General features: G+C 57.8%; 1 protein-coding gene across 3 annotated transcripts in view; it reads right to left on the bottom strand.

Moving 5' to 3' along the window:
- Window positions 1-508: 508 nt before the first annotated feature.
- The window catches only part of TPO (thyroid peroxidase), a 35796-nt gene continuing 16055 nt past the window's right edge, over window positions 509-20249 (bottom strand). Inside the window, exons 6-17 of one of the 3 annotated variants that reach the window (XM_061426775.1) lie at window positions 19910-20039; window positions 18094-18300; window positions 16216-16722; window positions 14618-14873; window positions 13930-14100; window positions 12936-13173; window positions 11828-12036; window positions 11189-11359; window positions 5481-5608; window positions 4369-4468; window positions 1520-1652; window positions 509-716 (exon numbers count right to left, since the gene is read on the bottom strand). In XM_061426775.1, the coding sequence (XP_061282759.1) occupies window positions 1528-1652; window positions 4369-4468; window positions 5481-5608; window positions 11189-11359; window positions 11828-12036; window positions 12936-13173; window positions 13930-14100; window positions 14618-14873; window positions 16216-16722; window positions 18094-18300; window positions 19910-20039 (2242 nt within the window). In that variant the 3' untranslated portion in view covers window positions 509-716; window positions 1520-1527. Of the gene's footprint in view, window positions 717-1519; window positions 1653-4368; window positions 4469-5476; window positions 5609-11188; window positions 11360-11827; window positions 12037-12935; window positions 13174-13929; window positions 14101-14617; window positions 14874-16215; window positions 16723-18093; window positions 18301-19909; window positions 20040-20249 lie in introns of all 3 variants that reach the window. The other 2 variants (XM_061426774.1, XM_061426776.1) reach the window with 2 other exon arrangements.

The raw sequence follows: 20249 nt of genomic DNA on the forward strand, positions 1-20249 counted from the left end.
AAGTGGGGCCTGGACTCCAAGTCCGTCGGCAGGTTCCCAGATGATTGGACGACTCCCTGACCCTATCCCAGCCTCAGCCGTGGTCCTACCCGCTCCCGGGAGGACAGGAGGAAGGAGGGACGTGGGTCCAGGCGCTTGCGGTGACGGACGAGGTGCCCTGGGCTCGCAGTGCATCCGAAGAATCAGCAGAGGAGGGGCGGGGCTGGGAGGAAACCCAGGTGGAGGTGGGCGGTCGCGGGAGAGGGAGCAGAATGCCAGGCAGAGACAGTGAGGCCCGTGTGGGGCAGGGAAGCGACCATTGTTCCTCCGGTGGAAGGGAAGGGTCATGAATATGCAAAACTGTAAACACCTTCTTATGCCCTGCCCCCAGGAGAGGCCCATCCGTACAAAACATAAATTTGCATCATATGTACATACATTCTCATGGTGCCCACCCCCTCGCCCCCCCCCCGCCCCCAGGTCCAGGAGGGACCCCTCCGGTGTGCTTACAAAAAGAGTCAGACGACCGTAAGGTGGTGGGATTTATTCGCCCGGGCCCAGTCAGCGTGTCCTGAGCAGGCAGTGGGCAGCGTGCAAGGGTCCAGTCACTCCACCCCACGAGAGTCCAGGCGAACGTAAGCGCTGTCTGACTCTGGCCCGCGAGCAGCAAACGCGCCCCACACAGGGGTGGGGGGCTCCTACTTGCAGAGGAGGACTTGGGATCCACAGGCCGGGCCCTAGGGAGAGAAGCCCTGGTGAGCTTCAGACCAACGGGAAGCCACATGCTGGCCCCTGGAGGCTGGTGAAGGCCCACCGGGGTGCTGCTCCGGGGGTGGCTACAAAGGCTTGTGTGGGTGCCTCGCGGCCCCTCCTCGCTCAGGGTGGCGGGTCAGTATTCTTGGTTCCAGGCTTGCAGGCAGGTGCCAAGGCTGATTCCACTCCGCCTCCAAGGATGGGATCGTTTTATCTCTGAACACCACGTAGCCCTGAGTTCCAGGCAGGCCCCGGGGAATAGCAGTGACCTTTTAAATAGAACACCACTGGGATCGTTCATGCTTATAAAGTAAAAGTAGTGAAAAGCAAGCTTAGACCGATTCTTTCACACGAATTTTAACTGTTCCCTTTTCTTAAGAAGCGCACTGTAAAAGTCGATGCTTTCTTTCAGCTTCTGGCTCCTCTCCCGGCAGCATCAGCCGGCACTTGAGACAGTAGATGCTGACGCCTGAGAGGGACCCTTGGGCTGGAAGCCTTTCGTACAAATGAAAGGTATCTCCAGTCCTTTCCCTCCGGGTCACTGATTCCAATGTGCCTCTACATTTTAAAAAGTAGGTTAACACTTTGACAAATTAGCATCTCCCATGAATGCAGTTCGTAGGAGAAGGAACGGGGCAGAGGGAAGGTGCCTGGGGGTGGAGCTGGTGTCAGAAACACAGGAGGGCCAGGCTGATGCGCCCACAGCGCCAGTGCTTCCGATGACTTCCTGGGTCTTGACAGACACCCACGAGGCTGCAAACCTCAGGAAGGCCCTCTGTGAACCCACCTGCTCTGCTAGCCCCGCGGAAGCGTCCCGCGGCGGAGTGCACACGTCCCGGGGCTTCCCACGGCCCAGCCAGGAAGGTCCCTCTCCCTCTCCCTCCACAGGCAGCAGCGGGGACGTGGGGTCGGCAAGCATCCTGTGGATAAATGTGCCCTCTCAGTGGCTGTCACCTAGAGGGGCCCGCACCGGGCAGCCTCCAAGGGCCACTGCCAGCGGCACCAGCTCGCTCCTCAGACACGGAGACGTGCTTTAGATTCAAGCCAACATCTTGGTTTAGAAAACAAAACTGGAAATTCCGTGGAGCGCAGCTGGAGGCCGATGCCTGGGCCCTGCTGGAGCGTCGGAGGAGACTGCCTCGGGGAGTCTAACCCTTGGGCCCAGGAGAGGCTGCCCCGCCCAGGTCCCCATCCCAGCTTCTCCGGGGTAAGTGGGAAGCATGCGAATTAACGCTTCTTTCCCGCTACAATTGCATTCCAGTAGAAACAGTGCAAAATGCAGCTGCCAGCTGCCTAAGGCACAGGATAAGACTTGTCCTAAACACAGGAGACTCTGAGAACTTCCACCTCATGGCCTGAGACTCAGGGTGGGAAGTTAAATTTGGGACAGATGATGAAACAAGAGCATGTGGGAGGAACTGAGGTGTGCGCCCCACCGTTCCCGTCGTCTGACTGATGACTGACTGGGAAACGCGATCTGGATGAAATTCACCCTGGAAGGGTTGACCTGAGACGTTCAGACCACAGGAGTAAGTAGGCAGAGAAGCTCTCAGGACTGGAGACTGATCAGCAAGATGGATGTGCTCAGACAACTGACCACAAATCAAGCTTTTAGTGCAGAAGTTTCACAGAAAAATATTTATCTTGGTGAATATAATTTCAACGAGATAAACAATGTAAACAGTGGTGTTTTTATTGCATGAAGAAAGCTGATCGGACAGTTGGTTTGATGGCATTCTCTGTGAATCCGTCTTTCAGTGGAAATGTGTCAATACTGGTATATTTCTGGCTGAAATTATGTTAACAGTCATTACCCCAAAATGTACAGGTTTAGATCTAAAATAGTAGGGGAGGGATAAATGGGGTTGGGGCGGGAGAATCAACACGGAATGAAGGTCAAGGCCCCCAGAGCGCCTGAGAGGCGTCCTAAGAGGCGTCTCTCTCGGCCTCTGTCTCTCTCTGCGCGTCTCTCCGTCTTTGTTTCTTTCTCTGTCCTCCTCTGTGTCTCTGTCTCTGGTGTCTCGCTCTCTCTGTCCTTATGTCTCTCTCTGTCTCTCTCTGTTGTCTCTCTCTCCCTGTCTCTGTCTCTTTCTCTGTCTTTGTGTCTCTGTCTCCCTCTGTCTCTCTCCATTGTCTCTGTCTCTCTCTCCGTGGTCCCTCTCTGTCTCTCTGTCTCTGTATGTCTCTCTCTCCGTTGTCTCTCTATCTCTGTCTCTTTCTCTGACTTTGTCTCTCTGTCTCTCTCTGTCTTTCTATCTCTCTCTGTCTCTGTCTCTCTCTGTCTTTCTATCTCTCTCTGTCTCTGTCTCTCTCTGTCTTTATGTCTCTCTCTCTGTCTCTCTCCGTTGTCTCTCTGTCTCTTCTCTGTCTCTGTCTCCCTGTCTGTCTCCCTGTCTCTCCCATCAGCCCCCTCCCTTCCACTGGGCTGGAATCATCAGGCCCGCAGCGTGCAGATGCGCAGGGGCTCAGAGGAGCCTCTGGGAGGAGGGGCTGTGGTTTAGGCTCCTTGCCTCAGAACTCTGAGGATGCAGTGTCCAGGGCCCCGCGGGGACTCGGGGGCTCACGCAGAGGCCCACGTGGTCCCATAAAGAACTCCTGCCCCTCCCCTCTCTGCCAGCAGTCTCCCTCCCCCCATGGGCTGACAGGTGGCTCAGGTAAGAGACACCTGGAAACCAAAGTCGTGTCTGCAGGGGCTTCTCCAGGCTCCAGAGTCTGCAGTCACGTGTGGCACGCGCTTCCCTCCCAGAGGCCCTCAGGAAGCTGCTCATTTATATTGAAGAGAACAGCTATTTCTCCCGAGTCATGGGGGGAGGCACAGCATTCTTCATAACAATAAGGTGACTGACGTTGGACTGCAAGCTCTGCAAACGCAAAACTGCACCCGGATGCTACGCTATGGTAACACCAGCTTCACAGTGGGAGCATTTAGGAGGTGGCTACAGAGCCAGCTGACTGGGGCTGCTTGCCTAAGCCCGTCCCATTTTTATTGCTTAACTGATTTCTTGGTATCCAAGGGTTTTAAGAACTGGTAATAGCTAAGCTTTCAGGACCAGGGGATTGTGAAAACACAGGGGCCATTCCCTGACACCACACCCCTCTAAGACTCCTGGTCTGCAGTCAGGGTATCATCTACCGGGGTGCAGGAGGCTGAGCTCCCGGGAAGACAGGCGCCCAGCACAGGCCACCGGGAGCAGAGGGTCAGCGTGACTTGTGGACATGGGCTGGGTGCTGCACCCAAGTCTTAGATTAGAAGCAGGACTCCTGCAGCCAGCAGGGGAGAGCTGGCCCCAGGCTGATCTGAAAGTCTGCTCTTGAGGGAAGGGAGAGGAATGAAGAATAAGGTTTTACTCAGGAAAGACCTCTCTTCTCTGAGAAACCTTCGTAAGAACAAGAACCTTCGTCATTCAGCACAATGGCTTAATCGGACCAGCGATCCGGTATCACCGAGCCTCCATCCAGACGGCGGACACCCTCTGCCGTGTAGGGTTGCTCACCCTCAGTATTTGGGGCTAAAGGCAAGTCAGGAAGCAAATGGCTCTAGACACAGACGGGCGCCAATGGAGACAGCCGGCGATCGCCACCAGCTTCAGATCAGCCGGGCCCAAGGTGGGGAGCCGCTGTGAAGTGGGGACTTACCACCTGCAAACCACCGTCCAGGTGAGACCGGCCAGACTGCAGACGAGCACGGCACCCAGCACCAGCGAGACCACAGATGCCCGCGGGAGCCTCCCGGAGTCTGGAACAAGGGCAGAGCCTGTCGGTGAGCCTGCCCGCCCGACCGCAGCCCCAGCCCGGGTGCCCCAACCCTGGGAGCCCAGCAAGCTCTGTCCCGCTGGCCGTCCATTCCCGGCTGGCCTCTGCTGTTCTTGGAGCTGAGCTCTGCTCCTCCCGCGGGAGTTTACTGAGATGTCTTGCCCTGGTAACAGGTGCTGGTACAGGAGCTGGAAGCCAAGTTAAGGTTCCAGACCTACAGCTGTGAGGCTGTGTGACCACCAGCAAGCTGCTTACCCTCTCTGTTGTGCACACGGGGCTCAAATCCTGTGCTTCCCCCTCAGAGATAGTTCGGGGGGGCTGAAACTGAGCATCTGCAACAGGGTCTGCACCGCTCCCCCCAGGGTTCACGGCCTCCTGTGTCTCAGGTACAAACCCGCTGGCCCTGATCCTACCCAGCGTCAGAGAATGTGGGTGTGGGGAAAGCGAGGCCACACGATGACCTGCAGTCACCCTGAGTGGGGGCACAGACACCCCCGGCTGGCACAGAGGCCGTGGTCTCCCCCCGAGTGCGGGCACAGATACCCCCTGGCGGGCAGACATCCCCTGGCTGGCACAGACATCCCCGGCGGGCATAGAGGCCGTGGTCTCACCCCAAGTGCAGGCACAGACACCCCCGGCTGGCACAGAGGCCGTGGTCTCACCCCGAGTGCGGGCACAGATACCCCCTGGCGGGCAGACATCCCCTGGCTGGCACAGACATCCCCGGCGGGCATAGAGGCCGTGGTCTCACCCCAAGTGCAGGCACAGACACCCCCGGCTGGCACAGAGGCCATGGTCTCACCCCGAGTGCGGGCACAGACACCCCCCAGCGGGCAGACATCCCCTGGCTGGCACAGACACCCCCGGTGGGCACAGAGGCCATGGTCTCACCCCCTGGCTGGCACAGACACCCCCGGTGGGCACAGAGGCCATGGTCTCACCCCCTGGCTGGCACAGACACCCCCGGCAGGCACAGAGACCGTGGTCTCACCCACACAGGTCCTGCCGTCCTCGCCGGGCACGTGGGGGTCGCTGCACTCACACTGGAAGCTGCCCTTGGTATTCTTGCACCGCGCAGACGCGTGGCAGGGGGGGTCCACTTCATCCTCACACTCATTGATGTCTGCACACACGATGGGCGGTCAGTGCCCAGCCTCCGCACCCCTCCCCAGGAGGCCAGCCCCTCCCCAGTCCTGTCTCTAGTCCGGAGCAGGGGGATGTCACCCCAGGCCGGGGCCACACCTCCCGGCTCCTGCCCTTTGAAGGAGAACACCCCCTGAGCCCCCCCGAGGCCATGTGCCCGTCAGCCCCTCAGGACTCAGCTCGGCCCGTGGCCGCCTTCTGCCCCACTGGCCTGACCACTTCTCCCACCCCATCTATGGTGGCCACAAGGCCTGTGACCCCTCAGTTGGCCTGGGACGGGCCCCTGGGACATGGCCTGGAGGCACAGGTCATGCAGGCCGCTGGGCCTTGCTCAGACGTGGAGACTCGGCCTCCCTGGGAGACAGTGGCGCCGTCCGAGTCAGCCCGCCCTGAGCTACAGCGTCCAGCCCGACGGTCCACACTGGGCCTCCACCACCGAGGAAACGTCGGGCGTGCAACAGGAGCCGAGACCTGACCCCCAGGCTTGAGCTGAGCCCCCAAAACGGGGAACGTGTGCAGCCCCTGTGGTCTCCCACCTGAACCCACGACTACGCTGTCCTCAGGCTCCCGTGTCTAAATAACTAGCCCTCTATTCGGGCCGATTCCAGGAGACTTGGGCTGGGGCAGGCGTCCAGAGATTCGACATGTCCCACACACGTATTGCATGACCGCACACCACCCCGGGAGTGATGGAGAGCTGGTTAACAGAGAGCTGGTTAACGTGGCATCAGATGCGTCCAGACGTCGCCGCATTAGGCCCAGCTGGGTTCCCGGGGAGCCACGCTCTGAAGGAAACGGGAAGGAGGCCTCGCCCGCCCATGGCTGAGCCCTCACCTGACGGGGTGCCCGTCCCGGCCGTGCCCACGTCCTCCGGGGCAGATCTGAAGAGGCAGATCTGAGGCAGAAGAGGCATGAAGAGGCAGAAATGCCTTCACCCCCTCGGTTTCCAGTCAGCGCCCTGTGCCGTCGGTCCGTCTGCAGCTTGAACCTGGACGTCGCCCAGAGCCCCTGTCTTGCTGCCTGGTCGTCCTTCTGGCACCGGAGGGAGCGTCTGCACCTTCCCTGCGGCAGCCCCCGCCTCCCCCAGGTCCCCTCTCCACGACTCAGAGTCTAGAGGCCGGGGCCCTTCTGGGACAACACTTTTAGAGTCCCCAGAATTGGAATGAAAATCTTGTATTGTGATGATCTATACACAACAGGAAAGTTACCATCTTCCCTGTTTTTCAGGGCACATTCTGGTCGAATTAGGTACTTTCACAGGCCATCAACTAGGACCCTGCTCCATCTCCGGACGGTTTCCTCTTCCCAGACCGAAACCGTAGAACTGAGCAACCTGGGTCTTGCTTCGATTCCCTGTACACCGGCCCGATTCTTGGCTGAGTCCACCTCCCACCGCTCTGAGGTCCTGCTAACACGGCTGACGTGGGGGTGCTTCTCCCGGCCCCGCAGGCGTCCTGCTTCTGCTCCGTGGTCTCTGCTCTGGGTGCCTCCAGGAGCAGGAATGCTGGGCCCCCGCAGGCAGGAGACTGAGGTCTCGCCGGGAAACGGCGACCTCCAGTGGGGACTCTGCATCCGTGATGCCTCCATGGAAACACTTCTGCTTCACTGCAGGAATGGCTCTGCCCGCTCCGTCCCACGAGCCTCCCTGGGGTTCCAGCCTCTGCTGCCGGCTCTGTCCTTCGCCGGTCATTCACCTGTCGGCAACTGTGAGGTGGCTCCTGGGGCTTCCTTTCTAGAAAGATGACTTAGGGATGGGGGCCACTGGGAGGGCATCCTTTATCCAGGCAAACAGTCCCTGGAAGGCAGTGATGCCCACAGGCACTTCTGGGGGAGGGGGGTTATGTGTGTATGCATTGGGGGTTTCCTTTTAGTTCTTTTCTTAAGTTGAAGTATAGCTGCTGTACAATATTATGTAACTTATTTTACATTATTATATGTTACATTATACAAGTTATAATGGGTTGGTGCTAGTGGTAAAGAACCCGCCTGCCAATGCAGGACACGCAAGAGACACAGGTTCCAAGCCCTGGGTCGGGAAGATCCCCTGGAGGAGGCCGTGGCAACCCACTCCAGTGTTCTTGCCTGGAGAATCCCATGGACAGAGGAGACGGGAGGGCTACAGTCCATGGAGTCACAAAGGGTCAGACACGACTGGAGTGGCTTAGCACGCATCCATGCACACAAATTATATTACATAATTTATATTATGTTCAGTTCAGTTCAGTCGCTCAGTCGTGTAAGACTGTTTGTGACCCCATGGACTGCACCACACCAGGCTTCCCTGTCCATCACAAACTGCCGGATTTACTCAAACTCAGCTTGTCCATTGAGTCGGTGATGCCATCCAACCATGTCATCCTCTGTCATCTCCTCCTTCTGCCCTCAATCTTTCCCAGAATCAGGGTCTTTTCAAATAAGTCAGCTCTTCACATCAGGTGGCCAAAGGATTGGAGTTTCAGCTTCAACATCAGTCCTTCCAATGAATATTCAGGACTGATTTCCTTTAGGATGAACTTGTTGGATCTCCTTGCAGTCCAAGGGACTCTCAAGAGTCTTCTCCAACACCACAGTTCAAAAACATCAATTCTTCGACACTCAACTTCCTTTATAGTACAGCTCTCACATCCATACATGACTACTGGAAAAACCATAGCCTTGACTAGATGGACCTTTGTTGGCAAAGTAATGTCTTTGCTTTTTAATATGCTATCTACGTTGGTCATAACTTTCCTTCCAAGGAGTAAGCGTCTTTTAATTTCATGGCTGCAGTCACCATCTGCAGTGATTTTGGAGCCCAAAAAATAAAGTCAACTACTGTTTCCACTGTTTCTCCATCTATTTCCCATGAAGTGATGGGACCGGATGCTGTGATCTTAGTTTTCTGAATGTTTAGTTTTAAGCCAACTTATTGGCTTAAACTCACTCTCCTCTTTCACTTTCATCAAGAGGCTTTTTAGTTCCTTTTCACTTCCTGCCATAAGGGTGGTGTCATCTGCATATCTGAGGTTATTGATATTTCTCCCGGCAATCTTAATTCCAGCTTGTGCTTCATCCAGGCCAGCGTTTCTCATGATGTACTCTGCATATAAGTTAAATAAGCAGGCTGACAATATACAGCCTTGACGTACTCCTTTTCTTATTTGGAACCAGTCTGTTGTTCCATGTCCAGTTCTAACTGTTGCTTCCTGACCTACATACAGGTTTTTCAAGAGGCAGGTCAGATGGTCTGGTATTCCCATCTCTTTCAGAATTTTCCACAGTTTATTGTGATCCACACAGTCAAAGGCTTTGGCGTAGTCAGTAAAGCAGAAATAAATGTTTTTTTGGAACTCTGTTGTTTTTTCGATGATCCAGCGGATGTTGGCAATTTGATCTCTGGTTCCTCTGCCTTTTCTAAAACCAGCTTGAACATCTGGAAGTTCACGGTTCACGTGCTGCTGAAGCCTGGCTTGGAGAATTTTGAGCATTACTTTGCTAGCGTGTGAGATGAGTGCAATTGTGCGGTAGTTTGAGCATTCTTTGACATTGCCTTTCTTGGGATTGGAATGAAAACCAACCTTTTCCAGTCCTGTGGCCACTGCTGAGTTTCCCAAATTTGCTGGCATCTTGACTGCAGCACTTTCACAGCATCATCTTTCAGTATTTGGAATAGCTCAACTGGAATTCCATCACCTCCACTAGCTTTGTTCGTGTGACGCTTTCTAAGGCCCACTTGACTTCACATTCCAGGATGTCTGACTCTAGGTGAATGATCACTCCATCATGATTATCTGGGTTGTGAAGATCTTTTTGTACAGTTCTTCTGTGTATTCCTGCCACCTCTTTTTAATATCTTCTGCTTCTTTTAGGTCCATACCATTTCTGTCCTTTATCGAGCCCATCTTTGCATGAAATGTTGCCTTGGTATCTCTAATTTTCTTGAAGAAATCTCTAGCCTTTCCCATTCTATTGTTTTCCTATATTTCTTTGCACTGTTCCCTGAGGAAGGCTTTCTTATCTCCCATCAGATAAGAAGGAACTCTGCAGTCAAATGGGTATATCTTTCCTTTTCTTTTTTGCTTTCACTTCTCTTCTTTTCACAGTTATTTGTAAGGCCTCCTCAGACAGCCATTTTGCTTTTTTGCATTTCTTTTCCGTGGGGATGGTCTTGCTCCTTGTCTCCTGTACAATGTTTGAACCTCCGTCCATAGTTCTTCAGGCACTCTGTCTATCAGATCTAGTCCCTTAAATCTATTTCTGACTTCCACTGTATAATCGTAAGGGATTTGATTTAGGTCATACCTGAATGATCTAGTGGTTTTCCCTACTTTCTTCAATTTAAGTCTGAATTTGGCAATAAGGAGTTCATGATCTGAGCCACAGTCAGCTCCTGGTCTTGTTTTTGCTGACTGTGTAGAGCTTCTCCATCTTTGGCTGCAAAGAATAGAATCAATCTGATTTCAGTGTTGACCATCTGGTGATGTCCATGTGTAGAGTCTTCTCTTGTGTTGTTGGAAGAGGGTGTTTGTTATGACCAGTGCATTCTCTTGGCAAAACTCTGTTAGCCTTTGCCCTGCTTCATTCTGTACTCCAAGGCCAAGTTTGCCTGTTACTCCAGGTATCTCTTGACTTCCCACTTTTGCATCCCAGGCCCCTATAATGAAGAAGACATCTTTTTTGGGTGTTAGTTCTAGAAGGTCTTATAGGTCTTCATAGAACCATTCTACTTCAGCTTTTTCAGCATTACTGGTTGGGGCATAGGCTTGGATCACCATGATATTGAATGGTTTGCCTTGGAAATGAACAGAGGTCATTCTGTCATTTTTGAGATTGCATCCAAATACTGCATTTTGGACTCTTGTTGACCATGATGGCTACTCCATTTCTTCTAAGGGATTCCTGCCCACAGTAGTAGATATAATGGTCATCTGAGTTAAATTCACCCATTCCAGTCCATTTTAGTTCGCTGATTCCTAGAATATTGACATTCACTCTTGCCATCTCCTGTTTGACCACTTCGAATTTGCCTTGATTCATGGACCTGACATTCCAGGTTCCTATGCAATATTGCTCTTTACAGCATCGGACCTTGCTTCCATCACCAGTCACATCCACAACTGGGTGTTATTTTTGCTTTGGCTCCATCTCTTCATTCTTTCTGGAATTATTTCTCCACATCTCCAGTAGCATATCGGTCACCTACCAACCTGGCTCTCCCATCAGGAAGCTTCCATAAGCCTCTTATCCTTCTCCATCAGAGGGCAGACAGACTGAAAACCACAATCACAGAAAACTAACCAATCTAATCACATGGACCACAGCCTTGTCTAACTCAATGAAACTGTGAGCCATGCCGTGTAGGGCCACCCAAGATGGACGGGTCTTGGTGGAGAGTTCTGACAAAACGTGGTCCACTGGAGAAGGGAATGGCAAACCTCTTCAGTATTCCTGCTTTGAGAACCCCATGAACAGTATGAACAGTATATTATGTTACGTTATAATATTATACAAGTTATCCTTAATTTGAAAAATGCAGACGCGGGGTCGAGTCTTGCAGAGACACACCCGTTTAGCCACTGACCTCGACAGACCGGGGGCTGGGAGTCCCAGCCGCGTCGGGTGCAGGTGACCTGCTCGGGCCCTTGGAGTTGGAATCCGTGATGACAGGAGAACACCAGCACCCGCCGCCCAGACTCGTCGCAGAGCAGGAAGCCCCCGTTCTCCACTTTGTCCGGGAAGCCACAGGCGTCGTCTGGGCGAGGTCGGCCGAGGACCACAGTCAGCGCAGCAGGCCTTCCAGTCCCTCCTCTGCAGCTGCACCCCCCAGCCTCCCAGGAGGGTCAGGTCCCCAGTCTCCTCCCTCCAGGCAGGACGCAGCTCCAGCTCTGGCCCTCCCGCTGCCCCCTGCCCCGGTCAGGCCTCTAACTCCTCCCCTCCTATCAGCCTTGCCCAGGCTTCCCGCCCATCCCCTGGAATCCCATTAATCAGAGGGGACCACAGTCCACACCGCACATGGCGGGGACGGGTCTCAGCCATCTGACCACCCTCCCGAGCCTGGGAGTCGCAGTGGCTCCTGGGCAGGCACAGGCTGTAGCCCAGGGAGCAGCTGAGCAGGGGGACGCCCCCAGACAATCCTCCCCTCCCCTCCCCTCCGAAACACGGGGCTTCCGCCCCCAGATCCCGACCTTGACCCTCGAAGAGAAGCTCGCGGTTCGGGTACCTGGAGGAGGGGCCTCCCGCCAGGCGCGCAGGTCCATGCCCGGGATGTGGTCACATGACTCGAAGTCCTGGGGCCACTGCCCCACCCGGAAGGCGTCGCGGGGCACGCGGGTGAGGCCCGTGTTGTCGCAGATGACGCGGGACAGCGAGTGCCGGCCCAGCTCGCGCCGCTGGGCCTCCGTGAACACCGCGCGGTGCTCCCACCAGAACCTGAGGGGACATGCATGAGGATATTCCTGTGAGAGCCCAGGCCGGGCCCGCGACCACGCCTGCCCACCCCGGTGCCCAAACTGCCCCCACCGCGGGACACCGCGCCGGGCCGTCCGGGGTCTCGGGAGCAGGGCCGCCCCCACCAGGTGATTGACAGTGATGCAGAGGGGCCACAGCCTCAGGAGGGCCTGCGGCCTCAGGAGGGCCTGCAGCCTCAGAAGGGGCTGCAGCCTCAGGAGGGCCTGCAGCCTCAGAAGGGGCTGCAGCCTCAGGAGGGCCTGCAACCTCAGGAGGGGCTGCAACCTCAGGAGGGGCCCCAGCCTCAGGAGAGCCTGCGGCCTCAGGAGGGGCTCCAGCTCTGAGGAGGCTCCAGCCTCAGGAGGGGCTGCACCCTCAGGACGGGCTGCAGCCTTAGGAGGGGCTCCGGCCTCAGGAGGGCCTGCGGCCTCAGGAGGGGCTCCGGCCTCAGGAGGCGGCTCCAGCCTCTGGAGGGGCTCCGGCCTCAGAAGGGCCTGCAGCCTCAGGAGGGGCTCCGGCCTCAGGAGGGCCTGCAGCCTCAGGAGGGGCTCCAGCCTCAGGAGAGGCTCCAGCTTCAGGAGGGGGGGGGTTCCAGCCTCAGGAGGGGCTCCAGCCTCAGGAGGGGCTCTAGCTTCAGGAGGGCCTACCCTGGAGGCCCTTCCCCGGGGCCCTCCTCCGGCCGGATGGACGGATCGCAGGGCAATTCCAGTGCTGCAGACAGGCTCCCTTCCTCGCCAGACGCTGCATAGCCATCAGAGCCCAGAGTGGACCTAAGCCCCAGAGAGCTCCCCTCTCCCCGTCACATGAAACCCCACCTTTTGAGGAGAGCCCTCTGCACCGCCCACTCTAGCCCCTCAGAGGGAGCTGATTGGGGCCCCTACCGGTCGCCATCCCTCAGGGCCTTCATCTGCTTTCCCACGAGGCAGGCGAACAGCGGACCAGTCCTCGCCCCTGGGAGGAAGCTCTCCGCCAGGCCACCCAGCCACACGTCGATGTTGTCGGGATGCCCGTACAGGTCCAGGATTCTGTCGGCCATGCTCCCGTTGGCGGTGGCCGCGCCCAGGTCGGCCCGGGTCTCCAGTCTGGACAAGCCACAGAACTGCCGCCACTCATTGTACCCTGGGGGAGAGGGCCAAGACTGCCTGTCCCCGGGGTCTGGATGCCCCCCGCCCGCCCGCCAGCTGGGGCTGTGGCCACAGGGTCCCAGTGACAGCGGCCCCTGGAGGCCCCATGCCCAGCAAACCTGGCGCTGGACGGTCCTAGCCTGGGCGGTGGGGGCTCTCGCAGCCTGTCCACAGACCAGCGGGGAGTTCTGCCCTGCTGCTCGCTGCTGGCCTGGGCGGTTCCCCCAGGAGGGCTCAGTCTTGGCCCAGCGCCGCGGCTGGGACCGGCTCTGGGACACGCATTCTGGGCAGCGGGTATCCCTGCTGTCTGTCACGGATGCCTGGCAGACTCCTGTCTCCTCACCTGTCTCCCTCCCCGGGCACTCAGCGCTGTGGTGTCTTTATCACAGAGTCTATGCCCGACGAGAAGGTCCTCACTCTCCCCAGCAACCGGGAGACTGGACCAGCGACAGCCTGGAGGCAGTAGGGTAGTGCCCACTGGCCCCATGGATGGTCAGAGAGGATTGGGGGGAGGTGGACACTGCATCCTGGGGCCCGACATGCTGCTGTGTGTCCGGGAAACAGCCTCGCTTCCCCGACTCACTCCTGCTGGACACCTGGGCCCCCTCCCCGGGCGGGGGCTCAGGACATCGGCTGCTCAGGGTCTGAGAAAAGCTGAACGGCCTTCAGTCTCACAGCTGATGTGCCTTACAAGCCGCTTCCTGGATGCGGGCAAAGCCGCAGGTTCGGCTCTCTGCACGCGGAGGCCCACCTGGCAGGCCATGGTCCCGGCCCCGCTGCAGGTTGATGGATGCCAGGTCCAGGGTCCCTGCATCCGACAGCACGAAGAGCCTCTCCGTCAGCTCCTCGTTCAGCAGCTGGTCCTGCACCTGCAGCTTGGCCGGTCTCGCCAGCAGACCCCGCATGACGGGGTCCACCCCGCCTGGGGGAGGCAGAGAAGAAAGGTGCGCCCTCAGCTGAGTCCGGGAAACAGAACCAGGCCTCGATGGCGAACTAGGCAGCTTCTGAACAAACGTCTCTCATGAGCTCAGGAACTCCACCGCCCCCAGGGATCCCCAAGTCTCCCGGCCCTTAGGGTGCCGCCTGGTGGTGGAGTCCCCCGTCCGGACCCCCACAGCCCGACCACCATGTGCGTTGGAAGGGACTGGGTGGCGGCTCAGGGCAGGGCGTCGATGTCTGTTTCTGAGCCACAGCAACATTACAGCAGAAGGAAGCGCTCGCTGAGTCTGAAGTGCAGACCAGTGAACGAAGCCCAGGTGGCTGAGGGCGCCCAGGGCCCTGCCTGGGAGTCCTGGAAACCCAGGACAGGGAGAGAGTCTGATGAACCGGGCTTGTCGTTTAAAAAACGCTTTGGCTCTGCTGCTTCTCTCAAGAGCATCCAGCCAGCAGGCAGGATGCCACCCGGCTCCTCTTCTCCAGGGTGGGCCAGGGGTGCCCACCTTCCTCGAGGAGCCGCCAGGGCCGGAAGAAGGCGTCCCTCAGCAGCAGGCGGGGCCCCAGGTGCTCCTGGAAGCGGGCGTCCAGCCGCTGCACCAGCGGATGGATGGTGGCATGGCCGAAGCGGAAGGCGGCCGTGGAGAACACGTTGGACACGGTGGGGTCCACGCTGGGGTCGTAGCCCCTGTAGGGGCCCACGTGCCGCCCAAAGGCCTCGGGGCCCAGGATTCTGGGGACATAATCGCGCAGCGTGATGATCTGCAGACAAAGGAGAGCTGGTGGGAACCCAGCTCAGACACTGGGTCCCAGCCCGGGCCACGGGGAGGGGCTCCCTTCCTGCACAAGCCTGGGGGCCGCCACACCCCCAGGGTTGTCTTTGGGGGTCATGCCATCTGGCAGGGGAGCAGGAGATAGGAACAGTATCTGTTCCAAATACATTCCCGAGTTCTCGGCCTTTGTGGAGTTGGGTCAGAGACAGCCCCAGACGCCCTCCGGGCCAGGCCTGGCCCAGCAGGGCTCAGCGGCCTCTGCTCTGAGCCCTCAGTGCCTGGGCTACCGGGGCTCAAAGGCGGACAAGGAGCAGGCCCATCCCAAGTTGAGGTCGCCGTGTGGATCTGGACAAGACCCACCTTCCTCCTTTGTAACACAAGATCTACAGGGTCGCGGAGGGGTTAAAGGGCTGCTGTCCAGGGTCTGCTGCAGGAGCACCCACATCAGAGACCCGCAAGCAGACACCACCGACTTAAAACAAGGCCCTGCCTCAGCCCCATGAGACCAGTGGACTCAGTAAACGTGTCTGACGGGTGAAAGAAATTTTTCCAACATCACTCAAGTGAGAATGGCCAACGTGACACTCCATTCACTATCCTCTGATTTGAGGTTTGCTGCTGCTACTGCTAAGTCGCTTCAGTCGTGTCCAACTCTGTGGGACCCCAGAGACAGCAGCCCACCAGGCTCCCCCGTCCCTGGGATTCTCCAGGCAAGAACACTGGAGTGGGTTGCCATTTCCTTCTCCAGTACTTGAAAGTGAAAAGTGAAAGTGAAGTCGCTCAGTGGTGTCCGACCCTCAGCGACCCCATGGACTGCAGCCTTCCAGGCTCTTCCGTCCACGGGATTTTCTAGGCAAGAGTACTGGAGTGGAGTGCCATTGCCTTCTCCGGATTTGAGGTTTAAAATATCATAATCAAAAAAATATATCATAATCAATCTTTTTGCTAATTTGCAAATCTCATACAGATTGTTTTTCCTTTTGATTTTCTCCATTGTCTCCGAAGTAAATCACAGTAATCGGTGGATCCCCCTCAAAGGGGTGCCATGAGGATTAAATGAGTTAAACCCCTCCCCCGCCCCTGAGCACTTAGAATGGTCTTGGCATCCGGGGAGCACTGGTGGGCAGTGCGTTACTATGGCTGCGGCGGCCGCGGTCTCTGGCAGAACAATCACCGCCAGAGGGATAATCGTCCTCCCAAGGGATGCGGGGCTTCCACGGGGGCGCCAGGGCCCCAGTGTTTCAGAAGTGGGGGGGTGTAAATCTCGCTCCGGGGGCCCACGCAGCCCCGCGCGCACCCAGGGGTGGAGCTCACAAGGCCCCTGCGCGCACCTGGTGCAGCGCGCCCACCACCTTGCGCGCCTCCTGGTAGGCGGTGTCCGCGCTCCAGTGCGCGTTGAGGGCCTTGAGCGCGGTGGCCAGGCGGTTGTGCTCCCGCAGCCACAGTGTGTGCAGGGCCGCCAGGGCGGGGACCTCGCTGGCGCGGCCGTCGCCGGCCAGGAAGCAGGGTGCGCGGGCTCCGGGCGCGCCGGGCTGGGGCGCGCAAGCGGGGGGCGCGGACGGCGGCGCGAAGGGCAGGAAGGCGCGGCCCGCGTCCCGGTAGCGCGCGTTGACGCGCAGCAGCCCCTCGGCGCTCGTCCAGTTCCGCAGCCGCCGCTCCGAGGCCGCCGAGCTGCCGTACACGGTGGACGCGTCCAGGAACGAGGTCAGCCCGTTCATCTGCTGGCGCGGGTTGGCGGAAGACAGGTTGCCGAACAAGGCGCCTTGGGTCCCGGTGCCGCAGGCGGCCGTGGAGCGGTAAAACGGCAGACAGGCGGGGCCCGCGGCGTTCGCGGGCAGCTGGGGGAGCGGAGTCGGGTTAGCGCGCGTCCCGGGCCCCTGCCCAGAGGCGCTAGGCGCCCGGGCTCGCGCGCAGCCCTCCCCCAGGTCAGGGGGATCGGACTGGCACGCAGCTGCGCAGGTGCCCGTTCCCCCAGACTTCCCTCTGGTTTTGCCCCGCCTGGGGGCCACCCCTGTGGATTCCGGCAGTGTGGGTGTGAGGCTTGGCGGCGCCCTGTCTGCTGGCTCTCCTTGCCTCTCCCCCAATCAGGAAGCTCTTCCTGGGGCCCGCATCTCTCCAGCCCCCTTCCTAGCTCAGGGCTCCGCGTGGGGGATCGCTGCTCAGCTAAGGGTTATGGAGTAAATGTGAGTGAGGACTCCCAGCCCACGCAGTCTTTGCTCATGGGTAGGAAATGTCCCTTGCCAGCCTCGGAGATACTTTCTTAGGAGAAGTCACTGTAGGAGAAATGCAGTAAAAAGCATACCTGTACGTCTCCTTCCTTGCAGGCAGAGGGAAACCAGAAGAATATTAACAGAGAACGGTTCTGCTAGCTCTGTCAAAAGCTCCCAGGCTCCTGCCCGAAAGCTAGCGGTTGAATCCCAGGGGTCTGTTAGGAATTCTGCCCAGGATTCAGGGCAGGGCTGTTCTCTGCTTCGCTACGTGTGACAGCTGACGATAGCGACAACGCTGGAAACAACCAACCCCAATGCTCACCAGTAAGCGAACTGGTTAAATAAGTTGTAATTTGAACACAGTTGGGTGATGAGGGTCATTTAACAGCCCAGTTTCTGTCCATTTGATGACGTGGAGCCGCGTGTAAGGTTTATTAGTAAGCGGCTCACGCTGGGTTCACATCATGCGCGCAGTAGGACACAGCAGATGTGCGTAAGGTGTGTGTGTGCGCGCTCAGTCGTGCCCGACGCTTTGTGACCCCATGGACTGCACCTGCCAGGCTCCTCTGTCCATGGGGTTCTCCAGGCAAGAATACTGGAGTGGGTTGCCATCTCCTCCTCCAGGGGCTCTTCCTGGGATCAAACCTGCGTCTCCTGTGTCTCCTGCATTGGCAGGCGGATCCTTTACCACTGAACCACCGAATAAGGTATAAACACACAGGTCATTTTAATTCCTTTTTTCTGGCCCTGTGGGGTCTCAGTTCCCCCAGCAGGGATTGAACTGGCTTCTAGCCCCTGGACCACCAGGAAACGCCCATGCAGATAATTTCATACCCACATGTGGAGATAGTTTCTGGCAGAAAATACAGGAAATTCCTCACAGCTGTAACACCCCCCACGCCCCGCCCCGGGAACAGGACAAAGAGTGACCCGTGTTTGACACTTCAAAGTGGTATCTGTTAGTTTCATAATACAGCGAGGGACGTTCAGAAATCCTACCTGTATGGGAAAGCACGGGCTTCGGGGCTCGCAGGTCAGCTGGCAGTCGGCCCCCACCCAGGGGGCAGAGGGGGCTGCGCTCTGTGGCGTGAAGGCGATGTCGTGGTCGATGTACTGGCCCCACGCCGTCAGGAGGTCAGAGTACCGGTCGTCCCCCGTCACAGCCTCATTGGAGGCGTGTATGATGCGTCTGGTCACCTCCCGGACCTGGAGGGGCAGACCAGCCGTCACGTGCAGGAGCCGCCTGCCCGCAGGCGCGGGGAGCCGACGCCTGGCAGTGAGGGGCCGAGAGGCGAGCCTGTGTTTCAGGGGCTCCATGCCACGCTTAGGGCCCGGGAGCTCCTGGGGGAAGATGGGATCCCTGGAGACCCCCGACTGTCCTCCTCAAGATTCATTGCTCTGTGCTGATTTGGGGCCAACAGGGCAGGAGGAGAAGGGGACGACAGAGGATGAGATGGCTGGATGGCATCACTGACTCAATGGGCATGAGTTTGAGTAAACTCCGGGAGTTGGTGATGGACAGGGAGGCCTGGTGTGCTGCAGTCCATGGGGTCACAAAGAGTTGGACATGACTGAGCAACTGAACTGAACTGGTTTCTTCATTCGTAAATAAATACAAAATGTCCATCTTCCGGGAGTGGTGTGATTAAACTGAATCCTCCAGGGATTAGCTCCAGATAGTCCATGGCTGAGAGTGGGTGCCTGGTGCCTGGGGGTGAGGGAGAGGGCTGCTCCCCGGTGTTGAAGCCCGTAGAGTTTGCCTGGCCCGAGCTCAGACCCGTTTGGTGTCGGCAGCTTCTTTTTTCTGCTTCTCTGTTTGTGACCCCGTGTGTGTACACCTGCCGTCCTATGCTTGTCCCACTACTGCATTTGGGGGCAGACTTGCTTTCTGGTTTCACTGGCCCCAAAGGACGGAGGCTTTGCCCCACGAGGGGCTGCACCCAGAGCTTCCCCAGCCCTGATTCAGATTACTCAGAGGATGAGATTTGGGACTCTGAAAATGATGAGAGTTAGATCAGACTTGAGATTCTGATGCTGTGATGGCTGAGACAATGGGGGCCTTGGAATGGGGTAGGTGGGTTTTGCACATGGATTGGGTCTGATATTTCTGGGGTCAGAGGGTGGACTGGTACCAGGGTGATGGCCCCCAGAGATGTCCACGCCTGCATCCCCGGAGCCCGTGGCAACATCACATGGCTACAGGGACTTAGCAGGTTTGGTGACTGTAAGGACCTGGAGATGGGGGTGAGCCTAGATTCCAGGGGGATCTGATCTAACCACATGGGTCCTTAAAACCCGAGACCCTTCCCTGACTCACGGGAGATGCGACTTTGGAGCAAAGGCACAGAGACGCAGCCTTGCTGGCGTGGGGGCCCATGAGCCAAGGCCATGGAAACCATCCAGGGCTTTATTCATTGAAGCGATCAGTCAGGCTGGGGACCCGCGGTCCATTTTTGGACCCAAGGGACCAGCAGGTTAGGTTTGAGTTTATTTGACAAATGATTTGCCTCTGGGAGTAGATAGAAATTGCCATCTTTGCCTAAATGAGTGAATTCATCAATTAGAAGCGTCTTTGAACGTGGCTACTTCTCTACTTGTAACTTGACTCTGCGTTGGTCCGTCTGCTCACTGGCTAGTCCGAACCACAGTTTCTGGGCTATATGGTAAGTAGCCACCCCCCAACCCCGCCCAGAACAGGGGCACCCGCTGGGGCCTGACCTGCGGAGCAGGGTCTCATCAGAGACTGGGCCCCCCAGGGGAGGGAAGGTTTGCCAAGTTCCGAGACTCCTTGCAGCCCTGCTCTGGCAGCACTGACCGGGGGCAGGGGAAAGCCCTTGTACAGGAAGTGGGGGTTCCAGCCTCGGGGCTCACTGATGCCATCCTCGTAGGCGGGGGGCAGCCATCTGGCCAGCGCTGTGTTGGAGGCTCCCCAGCGGGGGTGGTCTCTGTGGAGACAGAAGGGCACGAGCTGTGTTGGAGTCCAGGAGGAGGGAGGCAGCCACGGCAGGTGCTATGACCTGGCAGCACGGTCTCTGGGTGAAGCCACATGGTGCGGCTGCTCCTGGGGGTGACCGGAGGGTGAAGCCCTTGGTTCAGCGGGGGCTCCACGCCCCGCAGTGCGGAGATGCTCGGGGGATGCGCAGGTGCCGTGGTCT

Source organism: Bos javanicus, chromosome 8 (assembly GCF_032452875.1).
Source record: "Bos javanicus breed banteng chromosome 8, ARS-OSU_banteng_1.0, whole genome shotgun sequence".
Classification (NCBI taxonomy): domain Eukaryota; kingdom Metazoa; phylum Chordata; class Mammalia; order Artiodactyla; family Bovidae; genus Bos; species Bos javanicus.